Source organism: Papio anubis, chromosome 12 (genome assembly GCF_008728515.1).
Source record: "Papio anubis isolate 15944 chromosome 12, Panubis1.0, whole genome shotgun sequence".
Taxonomy (NCBI): domain Eukaryota; kingdom Metazoa; phylum Chordata; class Mammalia; order Primates; family Cercopithecidae; genus Papio; species Papio anubis.
This window is the reverse complement of record NC_044987.1, coordinates 71,525,189-71,542,567: the sequence shown is the minus strand read 5'-3', so window position 1 is coordinate 71,542,567 and position 17,379 is coordinate 71,525,189. Positions and strand designations below refer to the sequence as shown.

The window sequence follows — 17,379 nt, the reverse complement described above, 5'->3', positions numbered from 1 at the left end:
CAGGCTGGAGTGCAATGGTGTGATCTCAGCTCATTGCAACCTCTGCCTTCTGGGTTCAAGTGATTCTCCTGTCTCAGCCTCCTGAGTAGCTGGGACTACAGGCACCCGCCACCACACCTTTGTATTTTTAGTAGAGACGGGGTTTCACCATGTTGGCCAGGCTGATCTCGAACTCCTGACCTCAAGTGATCCACCTGCCTTGGCCTCCTGAAGTGCTGGGATTACAGGTGTGAGCCACCACGCCCAGTCAAGGACACCTGTTGTTTATCTGTCTCACACTCCCACATCCTTGGGGACCTGCTCCTCCCTCACGTCGATTATGTGATGCTTGAAAGGGCTGCCAATCACAGTAACCAGTTCCCCTGGCTTTGGCCATAATAAATCCAGAGGTGGGCCAATCAGAATCCTTCTCAATGTTTTTTTTTTTTTCCAATATTGACCTGGAAGAGACAGATTCCAGCCTTTTGGAATGGAGCTATAAAGATGTGAAGGAGAGGCTTCAAACATGGAGAAAAATGTGTTTGCAGGAGGGAAGCATGGAGCCAAAAGAGAGCAAAGCATCCAAGCATCCAAGTTAAGGCCCCAACTTAAAGTGTCTGGACCTTCCTGTTAATATGAGTCAATGATTCCCCGTTCTTTGTGGTAATTTTGAGCTGGGTTTCTGAAAAGCACAGCTCAAGTAGCCTAACACAGTCACAGTTCATACTTACAATCATTCTCAAATGTATCTTCCACTCCTCAGCATTCAGGCGGTTTTTATGAGATGGGTTATCTCACATGTGAAAAATGTCCTTGTTCCTCCTCACAAGAAAGGCATAAAAATTCCTGGGCAAGAGGCACCTTACCCAGCATCCCTAACAAAAGGTGCTTTCTTTCCCTTTGTATCTCAGAAGCCAGTGGTGACCTGCCAACCACAAGATGTGATGACTGTTCTATTTCAAGCTACCAAAGCTTGTAAAATAGAGGCTGGCCACACTGGCTAGGTAACTGGCTAGTACGTTTTGGGAGAAGGGTCTCCTCTTGGTGGTCAGCCCTCCATTCTATCCCTCTACTCACTGACTCCCTGTGACAATCTGTCTTCGGATCACCAGGAGGGTCCCTCAGCAGCCACAGCATGTTGGGTGTATGGGGCAACAGCATTCCCTAATAAAACCAGAGCTCGGAAAACCCTCTGTGAGAGAATATAGTGCAACTGGGCCACCTGACTTTTATGGGACTTTTAAAAAAAAGAAGCCACCATACACAATTACTAAGAGGGGTGACACTTTGGAAGCTAAAAGCTTCCCCTCCTTTAAATCTGAAGAGCCACCCAGTGACCTCTGAACTATGAAGCCACAACAACGAGGAAGGGAGGCACTGGGCAGGAGTAGCACCCAGGACACTGGTCTCACCTTCTCCTCCCCCTTCCTTTTCCCTACCTCCCCCATCTCTTCTGCCTAGCTGGAGCGTGGCAGGTTATGGGCAGGTACTGCCTGGATGGCTAGCCTGCTCTGGGCTGAGGCGACTGGTCTGTTTCAACCTGATGGAATGCTCTTCCTATGTCCCGCAGTGTCAGTGTGCCCCCGGCTCACAGGAGCTTGGCAGCTGTCTCCCCTGGGGCAGTGGAAAGCAGCATATCCCATGGTGGACTCAACAGCTTCTCATCACCAAAACAAAAACACAACAGTCCCGATTGCCATGGAGAGTTCAATCCTCTTGTCCTGGGATTGGCACCAACTGGAATTCCTAGGGTTCTAGCTGAGCTACCTCCTGTGAGGTCTAAATACAGCACATTCGATTTTAACCTAAACACACAGCCTGAACCAGTGCTCAGGGCTGATAGCCCCCAACGGCCACCAGGGAAGTCAGCTGAGAAGCCTGCACTCTCAGCTGCCCATCTGGTGGTGGGCACTTCACAAATGTCAGAGAAAGGTTGCTCGCCGATGCTGTCTATGGCCAAATGATGGGGGATGCAATCGGTTAGTGTAGGCTTAACTATGAGTGCGGTCCTAGGTAAAGAAATGCATCCTGAGGAAGGGAGTGGGCAGGTGAAGAATGCAGGGGTATCAGGTAGAAGAGAAAGAGACAGGGAGGAAGACCCAGACCTATTTCTTAGCCAATTAATTCAAAACCAGGGGGTCTTTCTAAAATGTCCACACGCAGGGGAACACAGCTCTCTAACTCTGCCTCTCCCTGAGATTCAGGACTTAGGCCCTAGAATCAGACGGACCAAGATTGTCCTCTAGTTGTGTGATCTTGGGCACGACTGACTTCTCAATTTCCCCATCTCTAAAATGGCCTGAAGGACTACTGCAGCTGTTCATGGAAATCATGGCCATAAAGTACCTTGTACCTAGAAGCTGCTCAATAAATGGCAGCTACTAGAAGTGGTAGTAGTGGCAGCAGGAATAATAGAAGTGGGGGTAATATCAAGCACTGGCTTTTCTCCCTCAACGTTGCCTCTGGCTTCCCTCCCTTGGAGACAGCACAAGTGGAGGGAACCTCCCAGCCAGGAAAAGCTGATGCTTCGAGACAAAGGAAGCCTTTACCAGAGGAAAACAATGCAACATCACACCCACACCCAAGAACCTTAGAGTGCCCAAATGGCAACAGCTTCCTAACCTCCTAAATGTCAACCCACATGCCCTGCAAAGGTAAGACTAGGAGGGTTTCTCCTTACCTTGGTGTTCATGCACGACTTCCCTCGCTTATACTCTTTGTGGGAACCACGCTTATCCAATTTGTACCACAGGGCTTTGGCTTTCCAGGTGGTCACCTTGGACTTGAGCTTGGAATAAAAATTTCTATGGTCCAGAGGGTCTAGGTCCAGGTGTCGTGTAAGGATGTTGAAGGCCTGGAGGGTACCTTTGCACGTGGATGCCTGGACAAAGTTCTCAAAAACCTGCCCCGCCTGGGCCTGCTTCTCATCCTCGTTTTCCCCCATGGTTCAGGAGTCGTGTGTGGCAGTGGTGTGGCAAGGACACAGGCGAACAGCATGAAGTATCTGGAGAAACGTCACACCTGCGACAGTAGGAGGAGGCAGAGGTCAGCTTTGGACAATGAGGGTAGGGTGGGGGATGGGTGCTGAGAAGTAAAAATACAATTTCTTGAAGACATTCAAATATTAATCATACTATTTAGTGTTCAATACTAAACATAAACATTTATAAAAGATACAGAATTGTGCCTTTTGGCCTGTCAATGTGGCATTGCGGGTAATCTCTCCCCTATACTCTGCTCCTCTCGCTGGCTGAAAAGTACCACACACTGCACAAGGCTATGCCCTGGCTAATGCCAATAGTACCTGGTCAATCTTGCTCTGAGTCAAGTGGTTCTGCAAACAGTGACTAGGAAAAGGGAAAAACTCCCAGAAAAGTACACTAGAGATAGCACCATTGAAAGTCTATCATTCTTGGTACTGCAAGTTGGCTGGCTGATGTGAATATAACCCAGCCACAATTCACTAATGCACAGACAGAAAAAACTCCAAAGAACATCTCTCTAGATTTCATGACTGCCCACTTCTCCTTAGACACCCAGCTTTAAAGTCTTTCTTCATTAGTTACCAGAGGGCAGGGCTTTCCACTACACACATGACCGTCTCTTCTCAAAACTTCTGCTCCTGGTATCGGCTGGGAGCATACCATCTACCTCAGTCAGACTCACAGACAGACAGAGACACGTGGACCTCCTCCGCCTGTGCAAAGGGGGCCTGTGCTTTGTAAGTCCAGGCTGTGAACTATTTGGAACAAGTGCTTCGGCTGATGGAAGGGAAAAATGCGATGGGTGCTCATTCACATCCCAAAAATAGCTTGCCTGGGCTTTGGCCATGGTCCTTTCTGCACCATTCTAACCTCAGACTTTTCTTAGAAAAGTCACTTAAGTTTCAAAGGAACAAAAATAAAGTAGAGCTGATTTTCCAAAGCACTAGCTGTTTTTCCAGAATCCAAAGCTGGCGCAAGGAGACAAATGTGGAGGAGCTGGGGCTGACCCAGCTGTCAGGAGGGCTGGAGGGGTCTCTGAGCAAGAGGACACAGCAGACCGAGCTCCGCCGATGAGGCCTGTAAGGGGAGGTCAGCAACACACAGAGCACAGGCCTCACGGCAGCTCTGCGCTCCCCAGAGGGGCAGTGTTTATCGTGGACAAGTTCGAACAGTGGGATGGTTTTATAATACCAAAAGCAGAGAATGGTGTTTATCTTCCTCCTTAATCTCTTACTTATTCACTCGGCAACAATTTTTGGTGCATTAGCAAGAGTTGGGCACCACTCAAGGGGCTGGGAATATGTAGGCTCAGGCCCTGCCCACAGGGGAAGACGGATTACAAGACCACAGGCAAGTGCTTGTGGACTATGAACCAACGGCATGGAAGCCCAGAGCAGGCGGTGTCCAACAGAGCCTTGAGGAGTCCAGAGGGGCCGCAAAAGGGAAGTATCAAGAAAGCTTCAATTTTAGGAATGAGATTTATTTTACTAGAAGACTGGGCAGTGGACATTCCAGGCCATGGAAATACCCACATAGGGATGTGAGTGTGGAAAGAGCAGGAGAGTGGTGGAATGACAGCACGTTCAAGGTTCAGGATTTGTGAGGAGGTGTGGTGGGGATGTCCAGCGCACATGGTGGCAGATGTCCCCTCCAGGCCAAGGAGGGGGCCTGGCCTCTCCAGTGGGTGGTGAGGAGCAGGAGACAGAGCAGCAGGAAGAGGCAAGTCTTTGGGAAGATGAGAGGGCAGCAGTAGACTGGAGGAGGAGGCTGGAGGCAAAGAGGCAGCTAAGGGGCTGTCCAGGCAGCAATGAGAAGAGGAGCTGGAAGAGAAGGGTGAAGAACAGCACATGCAAAGGAGCACAGGAACCCACTGGGCACCACCTGCCAGGAGGAGCCTGCTGGGGCAGGCAAGGTCTCAGACACTGGATGCCCAGACTTGGGGGTGAGGGGATCCTAGGGCCCTATCCTCCCTTCCCTCTTTCCCGGAGAGCTGCTGAGGTGCCTGGCACTGAGCTTGGCTGAAGGGAGACTATCACTCATTCCCTGCTCAGGCCTAGCAGCTTTCCTGCCCTACCCAGGCTGGTTCTTCCATGAGGCCTTACCCAGTGACCCTGGTCTATGACACTCAACAACTTAAGTAGACTGAGAAAGCAGGCTCTGTGCCCTGCCTGGTGCGATGAGCATGGATTCCTTTACAGATGCTCTCTGGGCTCTGTGAGCATCCACTCTGCTCACTCGGGCATGACTCACATAAACACTGCCTCCTACTGTGTCTCCACTTTCCCCGTGTGCAATGCTTGCCACCCAGAGAGCATAAACAGAAGGCGGGACTCATTTGCTTTGCAGAGCGTATTAACATTCTCAGTCTTTATCTATCTTTGGAACCACTTCTGTGCCCAGCATTGAACAAAGGCTGCAGTGGCTGGCCAACAAACACAAGGCTATTTGAACTTGCTTGCTACACTACAGTCTTTTCTGAGGACAGGCAAGTGGTACAGAGAAAACTGTAAGGCTTCAGAGCTATTGCCTCACACAAGCCACTTCTGATTCTCAGTTTCCCTACTGTAACAGACAAATTATAATCTCATCCTTGCAGGGTAGCTGTGAAGGGCAAGAAATGTGGATGACGGCAGAGCCGGGTCCCAGGAGGCACTCAGTAGATGTGGTAATGCACGCTGCATCCACCCAGGAGGCAGATTTGTACCTGGGGAAATGTACCAGTTTAGAAAATAGTTTTGTAAATCAGTTCTCCAAGTTGCCAACTCCTCCTTGTCTAAAATTATGAACAGTTTAGAGGCATCAAGTCAAACGATAATTTACAAACTGGAAGAAGCTGTCTCCTCTGCACCCCAATGGCCACCCCTCCTCCTCCAGAAGAAGAACGAACAACTTCGTCTTCAGGCTCCAGTGGAAAAAGAGCTAAAGGTGGTGCTGAGGGCTAGATAGGCGTGGGAACTCCAGGAAGCAGCCCTTATCTAGAATGAGAGAAGGGGAGGTGGAGGGAGATGGTTCGACAGGAGAAGATAAGCGCAGCTTGGATGTGTAGCCCAGCAGCCCGTACCAGGCTCAGACTTGCCACCCTGGATCTAAACACCCGTTTCACTCTTTACAACTGGCTTTCCAAGTTAGGTCATAGACCTTAAAAATGACTCTAACACCCATGACGGGTAGCTTTCCTCACGGGATTAACATCAGAATATTTCGAGTCAGGGCAGCCTGAGTATGAATCTGCTCTCAAGCACTTGCTAGTTGTGTGACCCTAGGCAAGTTGTCTCATCCGTCTTGGCCTCAGTTTTCTCATGTGTGAAATAGGGATAATACAGGCTTCCCTCAGTATCCATGGGAGATTGGTTTCAGGATCCCATGCAGATACCAAAATCCATAGATGCTCAAGTCCCTTATATAAAATGATGTCATGTTTGCATATAACTTACACACATTCTCTCTTAATACTTTAAATCATCTCTAGATTACTTATAACACCTAATAGAAGTTCTATGTAAATAATTGCATTGCATTGTTTAGGAAATAATGACAAGAAAAAAGTCTGTACATATCCAGTATAGATGAACCATCTGGTTTTTTTTTTCCCCCTGAATATTTTCAATCCACAATTGGTTGTATCTGTGATGTGCGACCAATGGATATAGAGGGCCACCTGTTCTCCTCACTTCATAGAGCTCTAAGGAATCAGTGAGATCACGTATGCAATAACCAATACTCATTATGATTCTTCAAACAGCCCAAACATCATCATATCAAAAGGAAAGGCAAAAGAAACATCATTCAAGACTACTGAGACTAGCTTTCTGGGTCAAGGAGTTATATACAGGTTGAGTATCCCTTATCCAAAATGCTTGGGACCAGAAGAGTTTTGGATTTCTATTTTCTTTCTTTCTTTTTTGAATATGTCCATCATACTCACTTGATTGAACATCCCAAATCCCAAAAATCCAAAATCCAGAAGACTCCAATGAACACTTCCTTAGAGCGTCATACCAGCACTCAAAAAGCTTCAAATTTTGGAGCATTCCAGATTTCAGTTTAGGTATAGTCAACCCGTACACTTTAAAACTAGAGTGTCCCTAAAGGCCTTCCATTTAGAAGATCTGAGTTCAAACTCACTTCCTCTCTGTGTAGACTTGGACAAATCATTTATCTTTTGGGTTTTAGTTTCCCATGTATAACTAGGGAACTTCATAGAAAGTAGTTTTGGTAATGAACTGAAAACATACAGTATTCAGGATAGTGTTGGGAATGAACTGGGAAGGGCTGACCTAGCACTCAGAAGGACTCAGTGAGTCTGAGCTTCAGGTCTTTCTTCAGAGAACTGGGGTGCAAAACCTTTGGTGGCTATCCTTCCCCTCACCCCAAAAGAAGGTAGTCAGGAATTTTTTTTAAATCAGAGGACCCTGGATAACTAGCTCTTATTAAAGTCTTCCTTGTTAACCACCACCCAGCTGTTGTCTTTTTGAGGTTTGATATGCAACAGAAATAAAACCAACTAGACAGAAATATGAGGGTTTCTGTATTTTCTGGGAAGAAACAAGAAGTGATGCTTTAAGTTTCCAAGAATAGCCTTGAAGCAATTTGGTTTTTGCCAAGTGGAGTCTCTTATTTGTGGTTCTTCTGTCCCCTGCCTATGTGACTTCATGAGTCACAAAGCAATTTCCTTTCCCTGCCTCTAGCTGCTAAAAATTAAAATTTAGGGCCCCAGATTGCAGGCAACAACATTGGTAATGGGCTAAGCCCACTAAATCTGAGAGTCAAGCTCAAGGTTTACGTAGAGTCCCTGAGCACCTCTCCAAATGAGAGGAGGGGCCTCCCCATCCCAGTCTGCAGGTGCCTCAAAGTTAGGACTCCCACGCCTCCTGCCTTCCCTGAGCCTTTTCTCCCAAACGGCATATCAGACAGTGTAACCAGGCTTTCGATAAATGATGGAGTTTATACAAACTTAAGGAGAGATGGGGGTGGACACTAGGCAGAACCTTCCCACAAAGCAGCAGTTTGGCCCAGGAGAAAAGCTCATTCTTCAACCCACCCTTGAGGCTCACAGACAAAATCTGTTTCAAGGTCAATGCAATCTAAACACAAAACCCTCTTGCCATATATACTGCCAAGCAGCCCTGTTCAAACTTTCCCTCTCCAAGCTCGATGTCACTAAGGAGCTCTGGAGCAAGGCCCAAGTTCCTTGACAATGAAGTGGGGTGTTCACCCCACACTCACAGGGTGCTCAGGAAACAAAAAGCTCCAGTTTTAACTCTTGCACACAGAAGACCCTCAGTTATGGCCATCTGAATCCAACACCTGAGATGTGGCAGGAGCCAGCCAGGGGCTCAGCAGTGGGAGATGCCTTCCACACCTGGTGCATCCCCACAGAGCCCACCATGGGCAGGAACACCTGACTCCCAGGTGGGGCTGACAGACCCTATCTTCCCACTTGACCCAGGTAGGGCTGGCTTTCCACCTACCAGGGCACTAGGCACCCAATTTGACCAAAAGGAGCACTTCCAGGGTTGGGAAGGGACTGAGAGGGCCACCTTGTCTTCCTGGTAATCTCCTTCCATCCAGGTGTCCCCAGCCTTGACTCGGTCACTTCCACAAATAGAGGAGTGTGTACCACCTCCTGGGGCTGCCTGCTCCACCCTTGCCTCCTCTGGAAGACAGCCTCAGTGAGATAATTCTTCTTAGTCATTCCCTAGAGAGATAAGTTCCACTTCTCCAAAGCTTTCTCTACTACTCCTGGGTGTTGCCTTGAGATCACCTCCAGGAAGCCAAAGCCCCTTTCCATGTGCACTGAAGGCACACATGGAGAGTCCTCTTATACATGCTGTCTGAAACCCCTACTAGGAAAGGCCAATGAAAGAGCACCCAAGAGACTCACCATGAAGCTCAACCAAGTTTCCAGGAGGTAGCAAGGGCCCAGACCTTCCCTCTTTTGCCACAGGGTGGGAGTGCTGGGGAGAGATCCCAGGTCCACTGCAGGCCCTGGCCTTCTATGCCTGCTCCTTCGCTGAGAACCCAAGTTCTTTGGCTCTTGCCCTTCTGGCCTCAGCCCTCTTCCCCACTTGTTTTCAATGGTTAGTGGACTCCATTGGTCTAGCTTGAAGGGGCCTCATACATTTCCCCCTTCCTCACCTCATCCATTGCTTCTTATAGCCACTCAACAGTACCAGGCCCCGGGAAGTCCCAATGAGGCAGTGCCCACCCTCCAGGCCTCCCCTCCTGGCATCAAGAAACACCTGTATGCTGACCAGTCACAGTGCTTGGAATAGCAGAAGGAAGCCAACGTCATCAGGGCCCAGTACCAGCCAGACACTCTCACCAGTGTTAACCTAAGGAATCCTCGCAACATGTCTATGTGGACATGGGGGAGGTATGACTTTTTTCTTTCTTTTTTCATTTTTATTCTATAAAAAGCAAAGGCCTTAAAAAGAGAGAGAGAAATAATTGCAGAACTTGCCTATCTTCCTTTTCTGTAATGCAACTATGTTTGCCATGTGTGATTATTTCAGGTATGTATATATGTATGCATATGTGTATGTATGTATATATGTGTGCGTGTATATATATGTATGTGTATATATGTGTATGTTTACATGTGTGCATGTTCGCAGGAGTGTACATGTGTACACGTATGTGTATATGTGTGCATATGTGTATACATGTGTTTGTGTATCTATGGGTATGTGTGCACACATGTATGTGTATTCACATGTGTCCATGTACATGTGTATGCGTAGCGTGTGTACATGTATGTGTATGCATGTGTGTGTATGTAAATGTACACGTATGTGTGGTGTGTGTGCAAATATATCATATACATATATATATCTAAAATTTTCCACAAGGATTTCTAGCCAGCACTCCATATCTTCATCTGTACCACTAAGTCTCTCTTCAAGGACCTTCTAGAACAGGGAAAGCCTTTGAGGTGGAAAGAACTCTGGCCTAGGCATGAGGAGACCTGGGTTCAAGCCCAGCCCACCCCTTGCACTGCCCATGGGAGGACACTGACAGCTGGCACTCACAGCGTACCAGGCCTTTACCACCCTGTCTCATTTCACCACCCTTGTTTGATAGAAGACAGCTTTACAAAGGTGAAAAAACGCCTCCATATCATGCAGGTAGCTAGTGGGGATGCTGTGAAATGAACCCAGGCCATTTCACTTTGAAATCCAAGCTCTTAGCCCCAGTCCATATGAGCCATATATACAGAAATAGTATGGTCTTCCTCTTCTGAAGCTGCTGTGTAAATTAAATCAGTTAACTTCTATTGTCTCTCAAGTTATTCTGGGCTTGGAGAATCTACAAGTATCAAATAAGGCATGGTCTTATAAGTCATGGTACAACCAAACAAGTATCAGGCAGCCCTTTAAAAATAATATTTATAAAGACATTTAATCCATGGGAAAATGCTTATGCCATAATGCAGAGTGAAAAGAGCAGGATATGGATCCAGTAAGTCAATATAATTTCAACTCCATAAAATAATATCCAGTGTCTATAAGAGAAGAGAAATAAGCCAGATGTGAACAGTGGTGATATGTAGGATCGCATTTCAGATAGCTGTTAGTATACTCTTACTCTATACTTTTCTGTATTTCCCAAAGTTTCTACCAGGAACATGCATGACTTTTACAGCCCCTCTCACATACATATTCCAAGGCCAGGAGTCTTCTCTCCCTGACTGTCCATCTTAACAACAGGAGGTGGGCCTCCTGTATCTTATCTTCTCCAGGCCTAACAAGTGCTCAGGGCTGGGTGGAACTCAGGGCCTGGGCCCTTCGTGGCTACACAGCACTAGCAATGTGATCTTTCTCCAAAACAGAAAGGGTCATCCTGTATGAAACACTGACATTGTGCTAATTTAAGGAATTAGCTTAAATGTTGACAGGTCAGGGCCAAGTCCCCCAAGGCTGTGTTCCTTCTAGCCACTCCACTCGAGGGACTACAGGGCCCTTGCGTCCAGTGCAGCAGGTGTCTTCCAGAGCCCACACTCTTCCACCCACATTCCAGAGCAGAATGGGGAAGGCATTGCCTCCGACTCAAATCTCAGCTGTGCCTGCAGGATCCCCTACTGGTGAAGTCCCCAAGAAGGAAACCTGTGTACCTGGTTGACAAAATAATGTACATCTTACCCCACACGCAGAGCTCATCTTACCACCAAAAACTTTGCAGACGCTTCTGCATGTGACCTGAATCATCTTGGTACCACATTGGGTGCCCAGGAAAACTGTGAACTGTGAATCCCAATTTCTAGGAGGCCAGCCTATCTCAAAACTAACAGTGAGGGGTGCCCACAATAAGCAAATTCATAGAGACAGAAAGTAGAATGGTGGTTACCAGGGCCTGGGGGAAGTGGGGAACAGAGAGTTATTATTAAATAGGTGCAGACTCAAGGTCAGGAGTTTGAGACCACCTGACCGACATGGTGAAACCCCGTCTTCACCAAAAATACAAAAATTAGCCAGGTGTGGTGGCACATGCGTGTAATTCCAGCTACTGAGGAGGCTGAGGCAAGAGAATCACTTAAACCTGGGAGGTGGAGGTTGCAGTCAGCCAAGATTGTGCCACTGCACTCCAGCCTGGGTGACAGAGTGAGACTCCATCTCAAAAAAATAAAAAAGAAGTGCCAACTTTCAGTTTATTCTGTGGAAGGATGGTAGTGATGGCTGCATAGCAACATGAATGTACTTAATACCATTAAATCTTACACTTAAAAATAGTTCAAATGGGCCAGGCATAGTGGTTCATGCCTATAATTCCTGCTCTTTGGGAGGCAAAGGTGGGAGGATCGCTTGAGTCCAGGAGTTCAAGACCAGCCTGGGCAACACAGTGAGACTCTGTCTCTACAAAAAACAAAGAAAAATTAGCCGGGTGTGGTTGGGTGCGTCTGTGGTCCCACTTGTGGTACTTGGGGAGCTGAGGTGAGAGGATTGCTTGGGCCCAGGAGGTCGAGGCTGCTGTAAGCCATGATCATGCCACTGCACTCCAGCCTGCGTGACTAGAACAAGAGCCTGCCTCAAAACAAACAAACAAAAGGTTCAAATGATAAATTTTATGTTACGTAAATTTTACCACAAAACTAAAATGCAAACAAAAAAAACCCCTACCACCACTACCACCATCACCACCTCCCATAAGTGGGAGCGGCCCAAGGCCAGGGAATAGAATCTGTGGTCTAATTAAAAATCTTGCTAACTTTCTGAAATACTTTTGAGTTAAAATACAATAAACAAATCATTAGGTCAATGAAAGACATTTGCTGTTTTTTATTGGTTCAATGAAATATTTTTTATCTTTTTTAAAAAGTCATCTAGGCTTCTCTTATTCTTTCCAAATCTCATTTGACCTCAGGAAGGCCACCAAGGCTCAGCCTTGCCAAGTTCCCCATTTTTATCTCCTATTCTGTCTTCCCCAGACTCACCACAGGTACACTCCTCCCCCACCACTCGGCACCTGTGAGATATCCTTCAGTGCCCCAGGGAAGGTTGGGCACCAGCTCCCTGATCTTAGCTCTCAGAGCCTAGCATACATCGCCCTACCCAGGAAGAACACTCAGACCCTGTGTTCCAACAATTCCTACACAGAGTGGGTGGCACCCTAAATAAGCATACCCATGTTGCTCCCACATAAAGCAGATGGGGCCACAGGCACACAAGCACTACTGTCTTGCACACCACATCAGGGATGTAGTCTCTGGTCTAGACCTTTGAATCTTTTTATTCTTTTTTTTTTTTTGAGGCAGAGTCTCGCTCTGTCACCCAGGTTGGAGTGCAGTGGTGCAATCTTGGCTCCCTGCAACCTCCACCTCTTGGGTTCAAGCGATTCTCCTGCCTCAGCCTCCCAAGTAGCTGGGATTACAGGTGCCTCCCACCAGGCCCGGTTAATTTTTTTTTTTTTTTTTTTTGTATTTTTAGTAGAGATGGGGTTTCACCATGTTGGCCAGGCTGGTCTCAAACTCCTGACCTCAAGTGATCCACCCTCCTTGGCCTCCCAAAGTGCTGGAATTACAGGCATGAGCCACCACGCCCAGCTAAGACCTTTGATTCATGATACTCTCCTAACCTCATCAAACTCCAAAATGCTAGGATCTATAGATCAAATGAGAACAGCATCTAATCCACCAGTGAAAGCTCAGCTGAGAGGTGTCTTTGGAGCGTTGGTGGGTGTCGTGGAGATGAGCTAGCTCACCACCAGCTGGACTGCTCCTTCCTCCTGGACCCTTGCTTGCAGCTGTGAGCCCAGGTGATCAGGTTCTAAGTCATGGAATCTGAGCAGGAGCGGCGAATGCCTCTTCTAAGACCGACCCATAAGAATCCCCCATAGTGATTTTTCATGCCTTTTCTACTTCTGTCAGGGCACAAAGACCTTGGAAACTGCGTGTTGAAGATGGTGAGCCACAAGAAGGAAGGGACCCAGTCCCCTGGATGCCTGCATGGGGGAAAGCCCTCTTTGACCAGAACACATGTTTTGGACTTTACATATGTGAGCTATAATGTGCAGTATGTGAAGTCACTGAGAACTGGGAACTTATCTCTTAGGCAGGAAGCATTACCCTAGCTAATACAGTAGGTGTTAGTAGTGGGTATGTCAAATTTGGCCTGGATCAGAAGGCATTCCTTCCCAATGTGAAGGTCAACCACATGGGAATTAAGATGTCTCTTACCCCACTGTTGCAGGCCAACTTCCAATAACAACTAGGTCTGTCATTTTACATCTTACCTTCTATTAGTACCTCAGTGCCCTGCAAAAGTTGCCTGACCCCCGGAAATAAGCCTGCCCACCCCTCTACGTAGGCACTCACACATATACACCCTATCTTGAAAAAGACATCTTTTCCCTATTTGCAAATAGCATAAGACAGGAGACTAGAACAGATAAGCTAGTTAATTTCCTTGGTTTCAGAAACACCCCCGGGGCACTCAGCTCTTGAGTCCCTGGAAGCCAGTGTGATGTGGTGGAAAGAACATGGGCTTCTGAGTCACTAAGTGCTCCTTTGAGCAAGTCATAAACAACATAGAGTTCCTGTGAAAATTACATGGAGGGGTCTCTCACAGCACTGGGTCCACAGATGAGCTCAATAAGCATCAGTTCCCAGGAAGCTGCGTGGGGATAATTCCTACCACCTCAAGCTCTAGGTAGCCCAAGCCAAACCAAGGCAGAAATTGATGCATTTTCACATAAAAGGTGAGGGTAGCTCATCCTCACCTTAACCAACTCTCTTTTATAGTAAGACAGCTAAAAACAGATTTTCCACCAAGTCTTTGCCCAGCACCCTCTTAAAGGCACTCTCCAGGGGAACCTTTGTATCTAAATGGCACTATGTCTCCTGACTGGCTGAAATTAGGCCTTTGGGACTTGATACCAGTCTGGAGGATACAGAGGGATGCTGGCGAAGACATATCGAAGTCGCAGCCAAGTGAACTTGAAAAGGATTTCTCTATGCCTGTTCACTGTGTGCATGGCACAGCAGCTGGAGCCCAGGATGACTGCAGAGCTGTCCCACCCAGAGCAGCTCACAGCCCAGCTATAGCTGGTGGAGTCTGTCCCCCAAAGATCCCCTGTTTTTTGTGTGCATTGTTTTTGTTTGTTTTTTCAGACAGGATCTCACTCTGTTGCCCAGGTTGGAGAGCAGTGGTACGATCACGGCTCACTGCAGCCTTGACCTCCTGGGCCAATCCCCCGTTCAGAAGAACTGTACCATTTGACCTCATTTTTCTCAAACACCCTTAGAAAAAGTTCATTGCTCAACAAAAGTTTATTTTTGTTTCTCTGATTTGTGAATTTATCAATACGAAGTCATTCCCCAAAATTAGCACAAATCCAACCAGTTGGATCTATATTTGCTTTTATGGGAGAAAACAAATAGCAACCTTCTTTCTTCCCCTCACAGCCTAGGTTTCCTGATAAAATAGTCCAGCCGTGCAATGTGCACTTCCTCACCTCCCACTCATCCATCGAACCACCACAATCTGGTTTCTTCTCACAGGCCACCCGGTGCATCAGGCCAACGTCACCACCAACTGCTGCTAAATGCAACTGCCACTTATGGGACCTTATCTTGAGGCCCCATAGAGAGGGCAGACCCCTCTCTAACTGCCCCTGAAAATGAAGGTTCTGCTCTTCACTCTCATGGCCCACCACACTCCTACAGTTCAACCAGTATCTGTGTCCTCATGTCTCTGCAGGCTGTACTTGCACCACGCAGCTCCCTGCTGCATTTCAGGCCCCTGTGTCACCAACAATTGGACATTCTCCTCTCACTAGCTTTTAGAGACCTCACGTGTGGCCAATTTCCCTTCCAACCCCACCTGTTCCATCTCCTGCAGCCCCAACCTCAGTGAGCAGCACCATCCTGACTCTGTGGCCAAATCCTTGAAGTCAAATTTCTCTGCCCCTTTTCCCTCATCTTGCAGAGCCAGCCAGTCACCAAGTCCTGCCTCTTCAACAGCCCCATTTGCTGCCTCCCATCCTTCCTAGAAGGGTCAGGTCTCCACCTGCTGTCACCTGGAACACTCAAAATCTCCTCCTCAATACCTTTCCTGCCTCCAGATTCACCTCCCTCCAATCCACCAGCCTAGTCCTCAAACTGTTGCCAGAGAGATCTTTATTTAAAAAATGTGCACTGGGTCAGGTTCCATTCCTGTTCAAAATCCTTCAACAGCTCCCTGACAATATGCAGGGTGAAGTCCAAACATCTTAATGGAGCAAAACAAAAACTACCTTCATGATCTAGCCCTAGCCCACCCCTCCAGTCTCTCCTCTCATCACTTTCCCACCCCCTCATACTCTAGAATCAGGAACCATTTGCAGTTTCCCAATAAACTGCACTCCGACACACTTCCACCCACATGCCTTTGCTGATGCTGATCCCTCTATCTGGAATGCCTATCTGGACTCTGTTCACCTGTGAAAACCCAGTGGTCTTTAGGGCTGAAACATCAAAGGCAGCAGAGTGTCACAGGTCCCAGTTTGGACTCTGGAGTCAGGCAGACTGGTCACCAAACCCAACCCACCATTTACTAGGTGTGTGAGCCTGGAGGAGTTGCCTAACCTCTTTGAACCTCAGTTTCTTCATCCAGAAAATGGGTATAATAACAGTCCTGACCCATGGGGTGACTTCAGGATGAAACACAGTGACGCCTGGCTGGGCTGCATCCTTAGCTGCACTGTTCTTCTTTGAAGCATTATTTTGCCCTCCCCGGGCCCCCTTTTCCACACTATACTCTGGGGAAGTTTGTAGGATAGCTTTGCACATACCCTTGCATTGATGTACTTGTGGCCCCTCCTACCTCACCTGACTGTGTGCTCTGAAGCTGAAGGCTGCAAGCCCCAGGGCCTGGTGCCCGTGCCCCTGGCAATGGTGGGTGCTCAATAACCACTGCTGGTAGATACAATCAAATCAAGAGTATCACACACAATTCAGGGTATGTAGTGGCTAGAGTGTGGCTGCCCTTTGTCGACAACCCTGCCACACTTCATCCAGGGCCTGGCCAGCTCTGACCTGAGCTACCATGGGCCTCCTCACTGATCTCCCGCTTCCCAACTCACTAGCTTCTCCTTTATCCTGTTCATAAAGCTCTCAGGGTTCCCTACAGCCCTTTTACAAGTCCAAGCCCTCCCGCCAGGCTCAGTGGGTTCCCACCCACCATCATGCAGCCCCCTCTTCCTTGTTAGGCTCAATCCCAAAGGCATTCAGGCTTACCCTGTGGCTGCCCTCACATCAGGTCTCTGCCTTACTTCTGCCCCTGCTCAAACCTCACCCATCCTCTGAAGCCCAGTCAGCTCCATGGTGCTGACTGAAAACCTACTACGAGCTGTGCCCCCTAGGAGCTTCACAGTCTATTCAGGAAATCCAAACAAACTAACTAACAGTTATTGGTAAGAGCTGCCGGGGAGGTGAGTGCCAAGACATGTGGATGCCGAGCTGGAAGATGGAGTGACTCCGCACCTGAGAGAAGCTCCCTGAGAACGTGGCACCAGGGCAGGATCTTAAGGGATTGGCTGGAGCATTCAGGTTCAAAAGCCCTCCGCCACCCCGTCCCTTACCCACCTGTGTTCTTCTAACTCAGAGTCTACGCCTGACCTCACCAAACCTGGCTGTCAGGCAGATTTGCCCAGAAGGTCTACAAAAACTCAGTTTCCTGGGCCTGTTCCCAAACAGAATCCCTGCAGCCTGAGGGCCAAGAGGTAAAGATGCTTTTAACTCCCCAGGGAATTCTGTTGATCAGCCAACTTCGGGAACCACTAGCCACATTCGATTCCATTCATTCAATTTACTGATAACCTATATTGTGACCGGGGCCTTGCTAGGTGCCGTGGATGCCAAAGGAATAAGATGCTTCTTCCCATCTTCTGAGAAACGGGGGAGACAGAGAGTTCCCACACAGAGGTCACAGATCACGCCATT

The 17,379-nt window shown here is 47.9% G+C and overlaps 1 protein-coding gene across 40 annotated transcripts in view; it reads right to left on the bottom strand.

Moving 5' to 3' along the window:
• Nucleotides 1–17,379, bottom strand: part of MICAL2 (microtubule associated monooxygenase, calponin and LIM domain containing 2) — a 295,251-nt gene that overhangs the window by 188,653 nt on the left and 89,219 nt on the right. For all 40 annotated transcript variants that reach the window (XR_002517066.2, XR_002517069.2, XR_002517067.2 and 37 more), the window contains one exon: nucleotides 2,660–3,000. Coding sequence is in view for 34 of the 40 variants with exons in the window: in XM_017948611.3 (XP_017804100.2) it covers nucleotides 2,660–2,923 (264 nt within the window). In the remaining 6 variants the exon portion in view is untranslated. The remainder of the gene's footprint in view (nucleotides 1–2,659; nucleotides 3,001–17,379) is intronic.